At 42.0% G+C, this 19,631-nt stretch overlaps 2 protein-coding genes and 1 pseudogene across 4 annotated transcripts; all 3 read right to left on the reverse strand.

Moving 5' to 3' along the window:
- Nucleotides 1-596: 596 nt before the first annotated feature.
- dcaf8 (DDB1 and CUL4 associated factor 8) lies at nt 597-8,569 on the reverse strand. Of its 2 annotated transcripts, XM_060873790.1 has the most exons (14): nt 8,199-8,312; nt 7,905-7,994; nt 6,970-7,034; nt 6,753-6,842; nt 5,962-6,593; nt 5,663-5,803; nt 5,448-5,542; nt 4,763-4,873; nt 4,535-4,665; nt 4,292-4,399; nt 4,058-4,188; nt 3,822-3,941; nt 3,607-3,723; nt 597-3,481 (listed from the first exon to the last, which is right to left on the reverse strand). In XM_060873790.1, exons 3-14 carry the CDS (start codon nt 7,004-7,006, stop codon nt 3,362-3,364), a joined length of 1,833 nt encoding a protein of 610 aa, XP_060729773.1. In that variant the 5' UTR covers nt 7,007-7,034; nt 7,905-7,994; nt 8,199-8,312; the 3' UTR covers nt 597-3,361. The 2 variants fall into 2 exon arrangements, with proteins under 2 accessions (XP_060729773.1, XP_060729772.1); XM_060873789.1 differs by lacking the exons at nt 7,905-7,994; nt 8,199-8,312 and adding an exon at nt 8,368-8,569.
- A 2,100-nt stretch (nt 8,570-10,669) lies between these two features.
- Nucleotides 10,670-15,067, reverse strand: LOC132848233 (L-selectin-like). 2 transcript variants are annotated; one of them, XM_060873795.1, is made up of 3 exons: nt 13,271-15,067; nt 11,527-12,213; nt 10,670-11,353 (listed from the first exon to the last, which is right to left on the reverse strand). In XM_060873795.1, exons 1-2 carry the CDS (start codon nt 13,297-13,299, stop codon nt 11,529-11,531), a joined length of 714 nt encoding a protein of 237 aa, XP_060729778.1. In that variant the 5' UTR covers nt 13,300-15,067; the 3' UTR covers nt 10,670-11,353; nt 11,527-11,528. The 2 variants fall into 2 exon arrangements, with proteins under 2 accessions (XP_060729778.1, XP_060729777.1); XM_060873794.1 differs by having other exon boundaries at nt 11,527-15,067.
- A 539-nt stretch (nt 15,068-15,606) lies between these two features.
- Nucleotides 15,607-19,631, reverse strand: LOC132848236 (protein shisa-like-2A; annotated as a pseudogene).

Raw genomic sequence — 19,631 nt, forward strand, 5'->3', positions numbered from 1 at the left:
GTATAGCGATTTCTTTAAAGATGCACTATTTGGTATATTTTACTAAATACAAGGCGGCGAAGCTTTTCGTCTCGACTCGAGCGTAGACCTTCAGCGCTGTTTAGATCCGTCACAGAAAAGTTAAAGAGCACACCACAAGTAAATTAACCGTGTTTTAAGAAATTTTATATATTTTTTTATATATATATGACTTTTAATATAAGTTCTATATAATATAAATATAATAGAACTTTTATTTTGTCACCCGGGGCTTGTCCTTTGTTGTGTTGTGCTTCATTGGAAATGAAGACTAATCCCAAATGAATAAATCCCATAAAAAAAAAAAACCCCACACAGTTTATTATTCCTTACTTACAGACATCAACTGGTTTCACTTCCATCCAGCCACATTTTTAATGCTCATTAGGTTTTTCCTATAGAACTCCCTCCCCCTCCCTCCCTCCCTCCCTCCCTCCCCCCATACAGCAGTACAATACTATTATATTGTTTACATCTTGTTACCTTTCACCCTCCATCAGACCCACAATAATAAAACAGCTCCATCCTGTAGAGCGTAAATGACCATCCGGTAAAAAGAAAAAGACACGACACGTGTGTTCATAAACAGCCTTCTCTCTTTTTTTTTTTGTGTGTGTGCACAAGTTGTACACGTTTTGTCAACTGAACCAATAACAGGTATTAGGCAGCAGTGCAATAAGTCAATCAAAAAAAATCCAGGAAGAAAAAAAAAACAAAGCAACAAAACTGTTTAAAATTACACGATAAAGCTGTTACGGAGGAAAGAAAGAATAACTTAAAAATTTGAGAGAGAAAAAAAGAAAAAAAAAAAAAAAGTGACGCTCTTGACATTAAGAGGATTTTTCTGAGAAGAAATAAAGCAAAAAAAAAAAAAAAAAAATCTAGATGTTTATAAGTGATGCTCGTGACTTTAAGGTTTCAATCAGAGAAGGAGGGAAAAAAAAAATCTCTTTTCTGTATATAATATAAATCTCTGAATCAAATTCGGATGACGGTGTCGGAAGTGTAGGTTTTTTTTTTCTTTTTAATATATATGTATATATATTTATACGTAATTATATATTCATATGTACATACAAAGTCATTTCAATTATTAATCCCCATACAAAAAAAAAGCAAAAACTGTTCATTCCCCTGGTGAAAAGAAAAAAAAAAAATCAAGGTAACATCCAGAACACCCCCCCCCCCCCACCTCATCCTCATCCCCATCCCCGACCCCTGGGTTGCGTCCGATCGTGGATAGCACGATAGCTACTGAAACGTTCTGTGAAAATGGTACACCAGATAGTCTGCTATTTAGCACACAGCCCTGTAGGACGAGACGGGCTGCATGCAGATCGCCACTTTCCTCTAAATCCGCCGTTAGATTGAGGGAAATAAAAAGGTCGGCGGTTCTCGAGTCCACGGCGACGTCACTGCCGACGTTTACGACCGGCTCTGTACAAGAACCAACCCGGTTGGGAGGGGGGGGTAAAAAGTTACACGTGTCAAGTAAAAACGTCACACTGTCGTAATCTGCCATGAAGCCGTCGCTACTTGAAAGATCTGAAACTTTTTTTTTTAAACGACGCAAAACAAAAAGCGATCCGCCGCTACGATTATCGACGGGCTCCGTCCCAAATAGAGCGACGGCTGTGCTACAATCTTTCTCGCATGCATGCACACTTCAAAGAGGAAGAAAGGGGTGTATTAATGCAGAGCTTTTTTTTTTTGTTTGTTTTTCTTTTTCTGTTTTTAAAGGAATAACGCCGCTTTTTCAGAGCAGCTCGCATCCGTATTTTTCCATTCAAGTGCAAATAAATTTAGTACCAAATCTTTAAATCTTTAATCCCCAGTTGGATGGAGAAAGAAAACAAGTGTAAAAGGAAAGGAAAAAAAAGGGGGGGGGTTTAAACCTGTTAGATATTGAAAGCCTTAAGTGCACACGCGTATTTCGAGACTCAAAAATGAACAGCTCCCTGATTAATGTGCACTCACTAAGCATGGGGGAGGGGGAGGGGAACGAGACGTAGGATTGGGACGAGGCCGGTTCGCTTTGTCCTGCTGAGAAACGAGTTCATCTCCAAACGCATCTCTAGTTCACACGAACGTCGGTTCCTCGGCCCTGTGTGGTGCGCTGCGGTGTTCATTAGTTATCGGTGCGTCTTTCAGCTCCCGCGTGGCTCAGGGACGCGACATAAGATAGAAAATAACGACACTACGTAATAACTGTGTCTCTGAAAAGGAAGAAAAAACCCAACAACACAAGGAACCCACAATTGCCCTATTTAGTGCACTACAGATCCAGTTAGGGTTCAGCTCTATAAGGTGTAAAGACGTGTCTGATAACAAGCCAAACCATCACGTCATCATATTAGTGCACTGCTTACATTGGGCATAAAATGATATTTAGTGCACTACAAACTACAAAGATGTTGATTTGGGATACAGCTCATAAACCTGTTAGGAAAAAACAAAACAAACCCAATATGTGTGCGCTCACACCCTCAGTAGTGCACCACTTTAACCGTTTGAGATCCAACACTAGCTGCATAAATGCTGCTCACGGTGCACTACATAGGGTGTGGGACGTCCCCTCGGTTCTGAATCGGCTCTCTAGGCAAGCAAGCGCGCTACAAAGCGTACGTCGTCGACTCGAGACGCGATCCTCGCTGGCTGCATGCAGCTCCTACGTGGTGTAGAAACTATTTGACGGTGTTCGTGTAGGATTCGCTAAGTGCACTACTCAGGGGATTAAACATGGCTTCTACACTCCCATCAAGTGTCCAAGAGGGAGTCGTCGGGATCGAGCCCGAGGAATCCACAGAGCGGCCAGCAAACCTGTTAAACGCTTGGATTTGCCGAGTTCTGTTCTCAGTAGAGAAAAACACAAGGAAAGACGGGATGCTGGGACGGCGGTTCTTTTCCGTGTCAGAGTGAAACACTGCGTGGTGACGGAGGCTCTTCGGAAAAAATGAAGGGCCTGAAGAAGCAGCACGCGGTCAAACGTCATCATCGCTGAACGCTCCTCTGTCGGGGTCCACGATGTCAGCAAAAAGCCTTAATTGTCCTCGACCACTCCAGTGTGTAAAGTGAAGCTGCTTCTGTGGAAACAGTGTGTGTGTGTGTGGGGGGGAGAGAAAGGGAGTGTTAATGAGCTGAAATCTGCATGTATGTGTGTGGGATGACAAATTCGTTTCATCTCTTCCTCACTCTGTGTGTGTGTGTGTGTGTGTTGCTGGCGCTGTACTCGCAGTGTGTCAGTGCATAAGGACTGTGTATGTGCTCAAATACATTTCAACAGTGTGAGTGTGTGTGTGTGTGTGTGTGTGTGTGTGTGTGTGTGTAGGGGCGAGGGGCTGGCTCAGGAGGACATGCACTGGACGTGGTCAGGGCCTCCGTCCTCGTCGTCGGAAGATTCAGGCGTGCTCCAGAATTCCGTGTCGGTGTCTCCGTCTCCGCCTTCTCCGTGTCGGCTCTGAGTCTTAAAATAAATAAATAAATAATTAAAATAAATAAATAACACGAAAAATATCTATAATTTACCGAAGCGTCCCGACTGTAATGAAGTGTCTATAGGGAAGGTGTAGCGAGGTGTAACTGACTCACTCGGAGAGACCTGCGGTTCCTCATGTGTCTCATGAGGAACCAGAGGAGCTGCGTGTCGTACTGTTCGCCGTGCCGAGCGCTGTCCTCGTCACGCTCGCGCTTATTCTTCTTCATCACCTGAACAGAGAAAAGAGAGAGAGAGAGAGAGAGAGCACTTAAAAGAGGGAAAAGCAGCAAAAGAAAGAAAGATAATTAGTTTTGAAAAGAACATGTACCTCTTTGAGGCCCTTCAGGTTGGTGGGGTTCTCTGCGGTCGGAGCCCAGAGTTTTACATCGTGATCCAGGCCACTGGTGGCCAGACCAGGCAGGTGAGGGTGGGGCTCTAAACAGTTCACCTGAAGTGGAAAAGAGAAGGAAAAACAAGCAGGAGACGAAATCCTGTTTTAACTAAAGCACATCACACAAACTCTCTGTTGTCATTAAAGCTCTGCTCCTGTGGTGCTTAACTTACCACTCCGCCTCTGTCGCCCTCCATGAACTGCACCACACGGGCAGAGTGTTTGTCCCACAGGTAAATGTGTCCGCAGTCGCTTCCGCTCACTACGTACTCGCTGCACGGCCCGTAGAAGTTCACACCCTTCACTACAACACACACACACCTCTGTTGATTAGTTTCCTGAAGTCGATACTAATGTGTAGATGATTGTTATAGATCATATACAATCATGTAGTGTGTGTTTCATACCTGTGGCGTTGTTGCGATGTCCTTTGTATCTCCGGCGATAATCTGCGCCGTCGCTATGGCTCGAGTCGAACAGATAAATGTCTTCGTCGTTATAACTCGCAAGCAGCTCTGAGACGGGGGTGCGGGGGGCCGGAAGAGAGAGATAAAAACACCATCAGTAAACAGAGAACCTGCACACTGTATGGATTCATGTTAACTCTGTGTGTGTGTGTGTGTGTGTGTGTGTGTGTGTGTGTGTGTTACCTGAGCCGTCATGGCTGTACACTAAGCAGGTGATGTTTGTTTTGGATTCGCTGGACACCAGGTGAGATGGACAGAACTTCTTCAGAACACCGTTGTTGTCGTTTTCGTTGATCTTCCTCTGATCGTAGATCCTGAAACACACACAGTAACACACTGAATCTGTGATGGAAGAGGAGACACACACACACACACACATGCGCAAACTCTAAATGGAATACAAAGCCATACCTTAAGTACTGATCTCTTCCTCCGACGGCGAAGTGATGCGTGTTGGCCGGATTCACGTAGATGGTGTACAAACCCACCTTCTTGTCGCTTTCCTTCACCACCACCAGTTTGCTAAAATCCAGGACGAAGAAATGATCTGTCAGGAACATAATACTGTACAGGAACTAAGCTTATCAGTGCAAGTTGGACATTCGAGTCACCATAAATGAATCAGTTGAGAGAATTCCGATTCACCATAATGAATCAGTTGAGAGAATTCCGATTCACCATAATGAATCAGTTGAGAGAATTCCGATTCACCATAAGGAATCAGCTGGAAGAATTTGATTCACCATAAGGAATCAGACAAAAGAATGAAATTCACCATAATGAATCAGACAAAAGAATGAAATTCACCATAATGAATCAGTTGAGAGAATTCCGATTCACCATAATGAATCAGTTGAGAGAATTCCGATTCACCATAATGAATCAGTTGAGAGAATTCCGATTCACCATAAGGAATCAGCTGGAAGAATTTGATTCACCATAAGAAGTCAACTAACAGCCGATTGATTCGCTGTAATCAATCAGCTGACTGGCATTCCATTCATCCCCCTGAATCGACACTGAATCGAGAGGTTGTGATTCAGAGGGCCTGACATTCATATGACATGACATTTCTTCAGATTTCTGTCAGACTCACTTGGCAGGTCGATCGATCCGCAGGTCAATACTGTAAACAACAGCATCTTCTCCAGTGGAGAGGAAACAGCAGGGTGAATCAGGCTCTAGAGCCAGCTAAAATACAGACACACAAAGTCAAACAAATAAGCTTTGTGCAAAAACTCACAAACAGGCACTCACACGCACACACACACACGAGATCTGGTACTAATCCAGTATAGTTTTTATTGTTACCTTGTGTGCAGCACCTTTGTGCTGAGCCACTCGTTTTGTGCTTTTGCAGCGCTGCGTGGCCGACAGCTCGGCTATTCTGACCTGCCCATCGCGGGCACACATGGCCAGTGTGGAGTCGCCGCTGTGAGGGAGAAACTTTGCCTGGAAAACAGACAGAGGAATGCAAATGAAGTTTTTATTGGAAGTTAACAGAACAGACAAAAAAATAAAAGGTCAGGTAACAGACTGAAATCTGGGTTCACTGAAAAATCGATGGCATTTGATTTCATATGTAGAGTCGCCATGACTACAGGTCTCACCTGAAAGACGTTGCTCTTGTGTCCGCTGTCAAACTCGAGCACTGTGCGACGTCTCGCCCAGTCCCAGATGACCACACGCAGGTCATCGCTCCCCGAGGCGAGGCGCGTCCCGGAGGGGTTAAAGTGGAGCGTGTTGACGCAGCCGCTGTGCCGCTCCAGCCGAGCCTGCAGCTCCAAACGCTGTACCAGGCCTCGAGAGCCACAAACGCTCCGCGCAAACTGAGCCGAGTTCTTCCCGATCTCCCGTGCCCGCAGAGATGGCACCGCACGCCATTTAAGCCCGCCCATTTCCTTTACCTCTGCCCCAAGCCAGGCCTCCATGTCTTCCTCTTCTTCCTTTTCATTCTCCTCTTCATCTTCTCTATCGTCGTCTTCATCATCGTCGTCGTCGTCGTCATCATCGTCGTCGTCTGAGCTGGAGGAGTGGCGTGACGTAGGTCTGTTCCGCTTCCGGCCTGCTCTCCTGCTCTCGTCTTTCTTTGCTCGCTCTCTTCGCCCGCCGCCCTCGCCGTCATGTTTGTTTTCCTCGTCCACAAAAGAGTACATAAGGCTGCCGTCCATACTGTCTGTGTCCTCTTCCTCTTCTTCCTCTCCCTCTTCTGCAGCTGGCTGCTCCTGCTGTGGGCTCGATTCTAACAGAAAGAAATCCGACTTCTATGAGTTAACAGATAAAACTACCTGACGCAGCTGAACCCGCCATGAACATGAACATCTAATGGAGTCCGAATCAACAATTTAATTGGCACAATGGTATTTGAATCGTCTGAGCAAATCCTCCTGGTAGTTGCTACCTGAATCAGGACGTATCTGATCGTCTGTAGCTGAGGCAGAGTCTCCTTTACTGCCTCTTCCCTCTTCTGGTTCTGGATCATCAGCGCCACCTTCAGGATTAAACACACATTATTATTAGATTACTACCGGTGTCCCTAGATAATATGACTCAGTAGACGTTACGCATAAACGATAGAGACAAATCCGTTGAAGAGAGACGACACTAATGCCCCTCACCGTTTGGGACGCTGGAGTGGCCTTGAGAGTCCGCCATGCTAGTCCTTTCTCTTGACGATGGGAGCCTAGAAAAGCAGAAAAGCAGCGTTGCATCCTTAAGGGTTGAGGTTTTTGTACACGGCACACAGACACGTTTCAGAGAAAAACATTAATCATTAACATTATACACAATTATTTCCTGAGATAGAACACACACACACCCACACAGACACACACAGAGCGAGAGAGAGAGAGAGGTGGAAATATACACAGAAAACCTGACACACAGTTAAATTTGAGAACCCTAAGTAAAACTTTTATTCGATCCCATTGTGTGAATGCTTATAATACGAGACTGTGAGAACCGGAGACAGGAATAATGGAGCATTCACAAGCACAGTATTAATTTAATCTGAGTCCACAAAAGTGGGTACACACTTTCGGGTCCGAGAAAGAAGGGTGAATCAACAGTGAATCGACTCACTGCATAAAGTGAATAAAAAAAAAAATAAAAATAAAATAAAAAAAAACACAACAACAAAAATATAATATACAAAATATAATTTTTATAATTTTTCCTTCTACACTGGTATGACCAAGGTGGTCCTCCGGTGTCTCTACTCTAACAAGTCAGCGATTCGACTCTGAATCGATTCAACGCAGAAAGCGAATCGATTCAGGATTTTAACTTGGCAGAGCTTTAGATCTGATTTGCATTTGCAGAAATCCTTACACATTTGCAGTCAGCTCATTAAAAACAGTTTCTCCATGCAGAAAAAAACCAAAAACAATAAAACGCATATGAATAATAATAATAATAATAATGATCTAATTCTATTCCATCATCTACAGCACAACTGTACATACAACTTAGTTATTTTTCTACTCGTTATTTCTTGTGTTCTATTCGTATTTACATGCGCGTGTTTTTATTGATTTACTCGCATTATTCTCACCTTGTTTTTGATCGTCTCTGTGTTACTGAAGCCTGTGGCAACTAAAACTAATTCTCTGTAGTCACACTAAAGCTCCTTCTGATTCTGATTCTGATCAGAGAGAGAGAGACATTGACATGAGGACATGAGGACATGAGTAACGTCCTTACAGCAGGTCATAAACACAAAGCTGATACTCGTGGGTTAAATGGGATTTGTTTTTGTCCTGTTGCTCGAGGAGATGTTATGTAAACAAAACAAACAGCGGAGCTAGCAAAGCTTTTCTTTTAGCCGTGCTAAAGGATTCGAATTCACCTTCACACAAACGTGTCGGTTTTAAAGCCTGTCGGTTGTTTGTTCTTGTAGTGTTGTTGTCATTATTAGTTGTTTATGTAGCTCTTGTGGCAGGTCGTGTCACATGCTAACTTGTAAACACAGCGTTAGCGTTAGCGTTAGCGTTAGCGTTAGCGTTAGCTACATGTACCTTTGAGAAGGCCCGAAAAAATCCTCCGCACTTCTTATAACTCGTCCAGAGCAGATTTAAGCGCTTCAGACGCCCAGGACTGAAAGCGTGAAAATAAATTTGCAAGACATTTGCATAACACAAATGAAGCCTTGAACAGAAAACAGCTTTAATCCTCTGACTGTAGCTGTTTTTTTTTTTTTTTATCCCTTTTATTTTTTTCTACGTACTTCCGGTAAGACGCTTTTATTTATTTTTTTTAACCGGATGTATATACGATCTAATATAGACGACAACAGGTTGCTGCTTCCTGTGTGAACTAACGGTTATAAATAATCTCTTATTATTTCCGTATTATTATTATTATTATTTTTATTATCATCATCATCATTATTATCATCATCATATTCATCATCATCATTATTATCATCTTCATCATCATCATCATTATTATCATCATCATCATTATTATCATCATCATCATATTCATCATCATCATTATTATCATCATCATCATATTCATCATCATCATTATTATCATCATCATCATCATCATCATCATCATTATTATCATCATCATCATCATTATTATCATTATTATCATCATCATCATCATCATCATTATTATCATCATCATATTCATCATCATCATTATTATCATCATCTTCATCATCATCATTATTATCATCATCATATTCATCATCATCATTATTATCATCTTCATCATCATCATCATCATCATCATCATCATCATTATTATCATCATATTCATCATCATCATTATTATCATCTTCATCATCATCATCATCATCATTATTATCATCATCATATTCATCATCATCATTATTATCATCTTCATCATCATCATCATCATCATCATCATTATTATCATCATCATATTCATCATCATCATTATTATCATCTTCATCATCATCATCATCATTATTATCATCATCATCATTATTATCATTATCATCATCATTATTATCATCATCATATTCATCATCATCATTATTATCATCTTCATCATCATCATCATCATCATCATTATTATCATCATCATCATATTCATCATCATCATTATTATCATCTTCATCATCATCATCATTATTATCATTATCATCATCATCATCATCATCATCATCATTATCATCATCATATTCATCATCATCATTATTATCATCATCTTCATCATCATCATCATCATTATTATTATCATCATCATCATTATCATCATCATCTTCATCATCATCATTATTATCATCATCATATTCATCATCATCATCATTATTATCATCTTCATCATCATCATCATCATTATTATCATCATCATCATCATCATCATCATCATTATCATTATCATATTCATCATCATCATTATTATCATCATCATCATCATCATCATCATCATTATCATCATCTTCATCATTATCATCGTCATCATTATTATCATTATTATCATCATCATATTCATCATCATCATTATTATCATCATCATCATCATTGTCATCATCATCATCATCATCATTATTATCATCATCATCATTATTATCATCATCATTATCATCATCATCATCATTATTATCATCATCATCATCATTATCATCATCATTATCATCATCATCATCATTATTATCGTCATCATCATCATCATCATCATCATCATCATCATCATTGTCATCATGATTATTATCATCATCATCATCATTATTATCGTCATCATCATCATCATCATCATCATCATCATTGTCATCATGATTATTATCATCATCATCATTATTACTATTATTAATATGATTATAATTATTACTGTACTACTGATGCTACCGGAGAGAAATTCACACGCAAATTCACAGTGCAAGCAAAAGTATTTATATGTAATTAATAAAAAATAAATGAATAAAAACAGTGATGTGATTGGTCATTGGGAACCATGGTGATGGTGATGATTCGTTAGAGCAGATGATGACTGGCGTGAACCTGTACTGTATATATATATATATATATATAACCTCATACTGTATATATCAGCAGATGTGTTCCAGAAGCGCGGTGCATTTTATAACAGCAAAGGGGTAACAGCAAAGGGGCAGTAAAGCTGTAAAATCTATCCGTGTATCATGTTTCATGGTACTTGCCCTGATGTTGCTTTCACAGAGCTGCTGACTTTGTAAACTTTGCATAAAGTAATTTCCCTGCTTTGGGTGGAGGATGGAGAAGATGGTGAGATCACCTGATATTGTATTTTGTGAGAAATGAAGTGTAGCTGTAAGGACAGTTTGTAAAAAAAAACAGTTTTCTGACACACAATTTGATGGATTAATTTAGTGACGTTTTTATTTCATACATATACAGCATGTGTTACATTCGCAGTAAAGTTGGAAAACAACTAAAATGCCTCCTATATTGTCTAAAATATATATGATTTCTGTTTTTTTTATTATACTAATTCTTTATACTTCTCCTTATGTTTACCTTCTGCTCTATGTTTACGTTCTGTAAAGATGCTTTGAGACAATGTCCATTGTAAAAAGCGCTATACAAATAAACTTGAAAATTGAAACTTGAATTGTTTACGTACATAATAGAATTAACGTTTGCGTTGAAATTAAGTCGTTCTCACACAACTACAAACACACACGAGCGTTTTTCTCACTAGACAAGTGTAAAATAGAAAGGATATAAGCTTGGCGTGTCAGAGTATTGGTTGATGTCACGGTCAGGTTTCAGCACCTTAGCATTTGGTTGTCAATGCCATTCAAAACATCACCAACACTGAAACCAACAATTTAAAAGGAAAACAATTTCACGCTAATGTTTCCGGCACACAAAGGTGTTTGTACAAGTATCTAAGAAGATCATTATTAAATCCCGTTTCCCTCCACACCATTATTTTACTTCAACGCTACTGAAATAGGAAAATTATTTTATGCTACACATCTAGGTTTATATTATTTCACAGCCTCGGGCATGCGTTCTTCTTGAAGGAGGCCTTTCCACTTACCACCTGTCCAGAAAAAAAAGGAAAAATAAAGTCAGTATCTGAGGCATCAAACTTGATGGATTGTTTCTATCAATAAGTCATTAGTAGCAGACTGAGAGTTCTAGAAGCTTCCATCGCAACATGCAAACATTTCAATGTACGGACCTGATTATAGTTTATCTTTAACTGTTACTCACCGTCAGTAGCAGAGGAAATTTAGCTTCTCGTCACAGTCTCTGTTCTCCCAGAGATTTGTGTTGGTGTTGCGAGCTCCACAGCGGTAGCGTGGTACTGGGCACGAGGGCAGCGAGACCAGGTTTCCCAACGGCGTACTGCTCACAGAGACCCACCGTCCATTCACGAATCTCAGGCCGGTCCAGATGCTGACGTTTTGGGTTCCAGTTGTCGCGGTTCTAGCCAGGGAAAGTTGATTTTCAGAGATGGGGCTGGCCAAGCCGGTGTAGTAAGTTCTGCAGTAATCGAGAGCTTCCTTCCATGTCATGTACTCCTTCACCAAAACAAATCTCCAGTAGCAAAAGAATGGCCAATATGTGACACATTTCACATCGTTCCAGCCATCTAAGATAATCATAACACAGTCCTCCTCATGATTATAGTTATCAGGCTGGTTCTTCACCCACATGAAGTTATTAGGTGTTTCTCCATCAGACCATTGCCAGACATTTCCGTTGGGTACCGTCTTGTTCAGCCCGATCCATGCTGCAAAACTTAACGAAGATGCTTTCAAAACCAGTCTCTGGTTCTCCTCGTCAGAAGTGACGGTTGCCAGATCCACGTAGTTTTCCCTGCAGTAGCTCTGAGCTGAAAACCAGGTCATTTTTTTGTCGATGTAGACATATTCTCTTCTCTGACACCCAGCCATGCTACAAAGCAGGAGAAACAAGACAAGGGACGACTTCATCTCTGCTACAATCTGCTTGGCTTTGGTGTTTATTTGCGTTCGAACCAGATGTCCTCAGAAACAATTTACAACACATGCAAAACAATCTACGTATTTTCATTTATAGTACTTTCAGGGAGCATCTTTCTTACTGTGCTTGCTACGTACTGTATACACCATTACTGACATAAAGACTCAAAGCACAACAAACTTTGTCATGAAGCCGATTTACAGAAACCCCGATCTGTATGGAGATCCCTAGAGCAGTGGAGGTTCGTGGGTAAATTGCGGCTCCGAAGGTTCATTTATATTTACAGCATTTAGCAGACGCACTTATCCATAGTGACTTACATTTTATCTCATTTTTATAGCAACTGAGCAACTGAGGGTTAAGGGCCTTGCTCAGGGGCCCAGCAGTGCCAGCTTGGTGGACGTAGGAATCGAACTCACACCCTTCCGATTGGTAGCCCAACACCTTAACCATGGTGGGATGTGGTAGCTCAGTGCTTAAGGTGTTCGACTACTGATCGGAAGGTTATTGGTTCAAATCCCAGGTCCACCAAGTTGTCACTGCAGGGCCCCTGAGCAAGGCCCTTAACCCTCAATTGCTCAGGTGTATAAACTGAAATAAAAATGTAAGTCACTCTGGATAAGCTACTGTACCACATCCTACAATCCCACAGGTTCAATCCTCTCTGCCCTCGAGTAAGACCATCAACCTGCAATGGCTCAGTGGGATAAATGGAAAATGTGCTTTGTTTGCAGTTGTGTTCCTTTAGCTAAAGCCAGTAAAACTAAAACATTTCTTAGTTAGTTTGTTTTGTTCCTGCATTTGTTTGTGTTGTCTCGAACAGCCATTCTTAACCAATGCAAATGTGCTGAGATTCTTGATGTTTGACTAAAATTTTAATATTCCTTGGAACACTTTGTTACTTTAAGGTTCATTCTTTGTACCTTAAGCCTTACTTTATCCTCTTGGTCCTTTTTACCACAGCTCTTATCAGATAGGACAGAAAACCCCACATTTACATTCCACTCACCTGTTGCTCGTTTTTAACTCTGGATCCATGCTGGATGAACGAGACGCCCCTAAGTCGAGACAGCGTACAGTTTCGACCCAGTTTCACTTTCAACTGTCCTCAACAGGTTTGGGAACAGCAGCAAGCATGATAGGGTGGTGCGATCAGCTCACAGCACCATCCACACTGAGCTCCCTGACCAACAAGCTTTACTGCACCAAGGCCAGGAAGATAGTCGAGGACCTCAGACATCTGAACAATGGATTCATCACTCTGTTGTGGTCAAGAAAGCGATTCTGCTCCCTGAAGGCACACATACAGAGAACGTGGAGGAGATTCTTCCCACAGGACATTCAGGTCCTCAACCACAACATCACATATGGGAAGTCGTGGCCTAATGGTTAGAGATTTTGACTCGTAACCCGAAGGTTGTGGGTTCGAGTCTCGGCCCAGCAATACCACGACTGAGGTGCCCTTGAGCAAGGCACCGAACCTCCCAACTGCTCCCCGGGCGCCGCAGCATAAATGGCTGCCCACTGCTCCGGGTGTGTGTGTTCACTGCTGTGTGTGTGCACATTGGATGGGTTAAATGCAGAGAATGAATTCTGAGTATGGATCACCGTACTTAGCCGTATGTCACGTCACGTCACTTTTCACTTTCACATAGGAATAGAGCTGGGAAACAACACCCACCACCTCAACCTAATTTTCCACTGAAGTGTATATCATTCAAAACACAAACTCTTTCTGCCTCCGATCGTTATTTCCTTATATTATATATTTTTTACATGTATAGAGGTCAATTCTGGTTTCTGCAATGATCGCTGATAAAATATCGTACTGCAGTCAGACACTAGAGGGAAGCAGAGAAATATTGGTTTCACTTTTTCAGCCCTGCTTTTTCAGAGTCCACTCGTGTGTCCGGTCACTGGTTTGCACGGTTGCGTCTTCAGCCAAGATAAGTCATGCAAAAGAGATCGGTGTAGTAACTTCTGCAATAATCAAGAACTTCCTCCAACGTCCAACAAAATCATCTACTCCTGTCCAGCCTACACCGGACTGTGATGTGATGGTTGCAGGTCCATGCGTCGATAAAGGTCGTTTTGACCTCTGGAATCTCCATTTAAATAAGAAGTTATTTAAAACACATGTAAAACAGGAAAAAACCCAAAGTCCCTCGGGTACTTTTAACAATGGAGAGCTCTGACTGACTAGCTGTCAAAAGATAAGATAAACTAGGCAACAGTCACTTTCTGTTCTGGGTCACACGTGATCATCGGTGATGTGTAAAGGTTAAAATCAAACACACGACAATCTGCTTTTCCTCAGGGTCCACATTAGACCACAATCTTATCTTTATTGTTCATTCTAATGTTAAAGTCAAATAAAGAAACAGATGCAAAAAGCAACAACAACAACGACACAGATGTCATAAATATTGAAGTACAGTCCATGTGAACAAATGAACAAAAATGTGAAGATTTTTAAAGTCATGGATATAATAGATAGAATATATATAAATAATAATCGCAAAGTTATTACACTAACAGCGGATTTGTATATAATCCACATTCGGCACAGAGTAAAACAAACCGTACACCTGACAGAAATTTCACTCTTCTATCACTACTTAAGTATGAAGGTTTCATTTCAAAGCTGTTTAAATATTAATAACTCACACATGCACCATAAATAACTGCATAAGGTTGAGAAACTCATCTGTCCAAGAAGAAAACTAAGCCATCAGAGTTCTAGAAATTTCCAGGGCACACAGAGATATTTCGACGTATAGAATCCTGATGAACGTTCCCAGAGCGGCGTCACTCGACCGTCAGTAGCAGAGGAAATTTAGCTTCTCGTCACAGTCTCTGTTCTCCCAGAGATTTGTGTTGGTGTTGCGAGCTCCACAGCGGTAGCGTGGTACTGGGCACGAGGGCAGCGAGACCAAGCTTCCCAACGGCGTACTGCTCACAGAGACCCACCGTCCATTCACGAATCTCAGGCCGGTCCACATGCTGGCGGTTTGGGTTCCAGTTGTTGCAGTTCTAGCCAGGGAAAGTTGATTTTCAGAGATGGGGCTGGCCAAGCCGGTGTAGTAAGTTCTGCAGTAATCGAGAGCTTCCGTCCATGTCATGTGCTCCGTCACCAAAACAAATCTCCAGGAGCAAAAGAAAGGTAAGGTACGTTCACAGTCCATATCGTTCCAGCCCGAGGAACTGAAGCAGACGCAGCTCTCTACAGAAAACCAATTATCAGGCTGGTTAGGAAGCCACTTAAAGAAATGAGTTGATTCTCCATCAGACCACTGCCAGGTCTTTACACCAGCTACAGTTCTGTTCAGCCCAATCCAAACATTACCACCAACTGCAGGCACGACCAGTCTCTGGTTCTCCTCGGCAGAAGTGATGGTTGCCAGATCCACGTAGTTTTCCCTGCAGTAGCTCTGAGCTGAAAACCAGGTCATTTGAGTATTGATGTAGATATATTCTCTTTTCTGACACCCAGCCATGCTACAAAGCAGGAGAAACAAGACAAGAGACGACTTCATCTCTGCTACGATACGGTGCGGCGTGCGACCTCTGCAAAAGTTTGCTGTATTCAGTCTCTCTCAGTTCTATATACAGAACTCATTTACAACACATGCAAAGCAGACACAGTATAAACCTCCAGGAACTCATTTTAATTTTCAGAGATTTGCGTTGATGAAAATCTTCAGTCTTTCTCATTCTCAGTTCAGGTCAAATTTATTTCTAAAGCACAAGAAACAATATACAATGTCATGACCACCAGCAGGATGGATTTATATTCTGAAGAAATCAGAAGGATAATAATGACCCTAAGACTAAATGCAGAAGAAACCTTGAGAGGAACCAGGCGCTGGTTCTGAGTCTCTGAGTCTCACTCAGAAGCTTAGGATTGTCCAGCTCTACGGTGATGTGTGGAAATGTTAATGAGGGAAGAAAGACCAGGCTCCCTAGCAGTGCCCTTGTCAAACATTTGCGCCAGTAGCAAGCCTTTTCTGCTTGAATCCGAATTGAAACTAAATCTGTGGCCTTCAGCAAGCTGGTCAATAGTGCCGGTTGCCAGATCTGTACAGTTTTGCATATTATCCTGCAGATGCAAATCCCGTACCAAATTAAACATCAAACAATACGTCACGTTTTAATTTACAGCATCATATGAAGATGTAATCGGTTGCCACATCATAAGGCCAGGTCACGTCTACAGGAATTTCAATTTCATCGCCGCTACGATGCGTCTTCGTGTTTACTCCTGGCTCAAGTTCGATCCTTTCAAAGATCAAATAAGATCTCATTTGAGTTCTTATTTGACAAGAGCAAACTAATTGGCTCACATCCAATGCCATGCAGGGTTAGGGTTAGGGTTATTTTTTTTTTTTACCTTCTAAAACCCGACAAAAGAAAAAAACACAAAACAACGGAACCTGCTGTTAATTTCTTTCAACATATTATTTTAAGTATAATTCTTGAAATAGTCTAGCATCTCTGACATGTTCAGGGTCCGCGATCGAGAGCAGGAATTTGACGTAATTGAACGATTTACATGGCGTCCATCTGTTGGGATGAGCTTTTGTCTCTGTGTCCGTGCTCGGCCTCCATTTGTTTGCATTTGTGTCGTGTTTTAGCAGTCGTCGGTCATTCAGACTGTAATGAAAAACGAAGCCATGTTGAGCTGTGACTGTGACTGTGACTGGAGGAATAAAAGCACCAGTCGGTACCTGGAGCTGGCTCCTATGAGGGTCCTTCAGCGTTCACTCTGGCCATGGTGACCCTGAAGCATGGCTGAAACAGACGCTGGGCTCGGCCTGCTGCTCGGCACAGTGCAGTTTGCTGCTCAGGAAATGTTTGTGGAAACCCTGAGGTCCGGTGGAATGGCTGGGAGCAGGACTCGTCTCACAGCCTGCATCGAGAGAGAGTAACAACGTAAAAGTTGTGTTATTTATAAATGAATATGGTGTACATCACTGGTATTGTCTAGGATTGAAATCGAATCCAATAAAAACATTAAAAATAGAAAACTATCTATCTGTACATGCATCGGGCTTCGGCGTGATGTTCACTGACCCGGCTCGCTGAGAGGAAGACCGTTGTCCAGCCGACTGGGTTTAACGTTGATGAAGAGGATGCAGAGAACACACACGGTGATGAGGAAGGCCAAGAGAATGACCGCGGCTACGGACAGACCTACGAGAGCACCGATACTACAGACGGATAAAAGGACAGAGAGATTTGAAGGTCTATTTAGGACACATTTCTTTAACGGTCACCAGTCACCAGCAGTACTGTGTTATTCCAGCAGATGTTTGAGATTATTACTTGTATCTCTGTATAAGATCCCAATTAAAAAAGGAACCAAAGTGAGCTCGATAAAGTGAAGTGTTGTTTTTTTTCCCCCTGTCCATTAACACCTTTCATTTCTGTCCTACTGTCTGTTGATCTCGTCTAAGACTTGAACGACTTACGCAACGCACAAATCCTACGTGTCTGGCTGGATGTACGGCAAAATAAAGCAATTAGCATTTCTAGTGATAATATCATTCAGGTAACCACTGTTCGAGCATCATTTCCATACGCTGTATTTATACGAGGATTTTATGAGTAAACAAACAAATAAATAAGGACCTAACACTTTATAATGTACATTGTAAGACATGGATGTAAAGGTAGATGTTAAAGGAACAAAAAAAAGCTGAAATGCTTTCGTTCGAGTGGTTTTGTCTTTACCTGAGCCACCACATGTATCCATACTCGTAGGGAAAGAAGCTGTTGGCATCATCGCAGCAGTATTTAACGTCACTGAAGCCGCAGCAGAATTGCGCGCGCTCGTCACCACCGGCTTTCGGGCATGTGAACGCTGGCACGAGCTCCTTCTCCGCGGTGTAGTAACTCTCGCACACGGCACTCATTCTCATATCTCATTCAAACAGCGTACATCTTTCTCTCTCTCGCTCTCTCTCTCACACACTCACTCTACTTTCCAACAATTAAACCTAATCCCAGTGATAAGGAACCTGCTCCTAACCCTCACTGAACCTCATTGATCCTAACCCTCATCATCAGTCTTCTTTCCTTCCTTCCTTCCTTCTTCTGTCTGTTGAAGATGTAGTGCACTACACAGCTGTTCGGAACACTTCCAATCCGATCACTAATCGTGCGTGTAAGAAAACGCTTTATACCGTATTAAAGCGCTGCTGAATTCTGGCTCCTCATTGGTCACGAGGTAAACTGATGACATCATCATCATTGTCAGAGTTTAGTCAGGATTCCCATTCACTCCTTTTTCTTATTTACTTTAAGGAAGGAAAACAGAGAGGCTGATGAGAGGGCGACTTGGTTGTGTGCAAATTGCTGTGACATAAAATGTGCTGAAACTGGAAAAGAAACAGCTTTCACTGGTGTTGTTGAGGATTTTCCTGTAACAACACAATACTGTATGTATGTATGCATCCAAATTGCATTCCCCCAGGCTTGGTAACATGTCTTTATTTGGGTAAAAACATGAATTATATTAAAGTGTGCTGGTACAGATGAACATTTACATTTACAGCATTTACAGACTTTCTTATCCAGAGCGACGTACAAAAGTGCTTTTAAGTCTCTATCATTGAATACATTAACTCTGGTTTACAGACTTAAGGTACCTTAAGAGTACCTGGGGAGAGGGAAGTCTGGGTATCCCTGCTCAGACTGCTGCCCCCGCGACCCGGCCCCGGATAAGCGGTAGAAGATGGATGGATGGATGGATGGATGGTACCAAGATGTTTTTTTTTTGTTTTGTATTTTTAATATACACACAAACAGGGAAAGAAGTGCTAGTTGAAGTGTTTCCTGAATAAGTAGGTCTTCAACCGCCGCTTGAAAATAGCCAGTGACTCAGCTGTCCGGACCTCTAGGGGAAGTTCATCCCACCACCTTGGTGCCAGTACAGAGAAGAGTCTTGTAGTAAACTTACCTCTTACCCTGAGAGATGGTGGGACCAGTCGAGCAGTGCTGGTAGATCGGAGGGTGCGGGGTGCAGTGTGAGGAGTGATGAGGGCTTTGAGGTAAGAGGGAGATGGTCCATTTTTGGCTTTGTAGGCCAGCATCAGTGTTTTGAATCTGATGCGTTCAGCTACCGGAAGCCAGTGGAGGGATCGCAGCAGCAGGGTGGTATGGAGAACTTTGGCAGGTTTAAAACAAGCCGTGCAGCTGCATTTTGGATCATTTGCAGAGGACGGATTGCGTTCATAGGTAGACCTGCCAGCAGTGCATTGCAGTAATCCAGTCTTGAAATGACAAGAGACTGAACAAGTACCTGAGCAGCCTGTGTGGACAGAAATGGCCGAATCCTTCTAATGTTGTAGAGAAGAAACTGACATAAG

This window comes from Tachysurus vachellii, chromosome 7, assembly GCF_030014155.1.
Source record: "Tachysurus vachellii isolate PV-2020 chromosome 7, HZAU_Pvac_v1, whole genome shotgun sequence".
NCBI classification, from domain to species: domain Eukaryota; kingdom Metazoa; phylum Chordata; class Actinopteri; order Siluriformes; family Bagridae; genus Tachysurus; species Tachysurus vachellii.

Bases quoted from the DNA above. Each gene is read 5' to 3' on its own strand.
- LOC132848233 (XM_060873794.1), bottom strand. From the start codon at position 12,251: ATGAAGTCGTCCCTTGTCTTGTTTCTCCTGCTTTGTAGCATGGCTGGG.
- dcaf8 (XM_060873789.1), bottom strand. From the start codon at position 7,006: ATGGCGGACTCTCAAGGCCACTCCAGCGTCCCAAACG. The intron at 6,843-6,969 runs GTGAGGGGCATT...TTAATCCTGAAG, and splicing joins CCACTCCAGCGTCCCAAACG to GTGGCGCTGATGATCCAGAA. The intron at 4,189-4,291 runs GTATGAAACACA...TGTGTGTTGTAG, and splicing joins ACATCGCAACAACGCCACAG to TGAAGGGTGTGAACTTCTAC.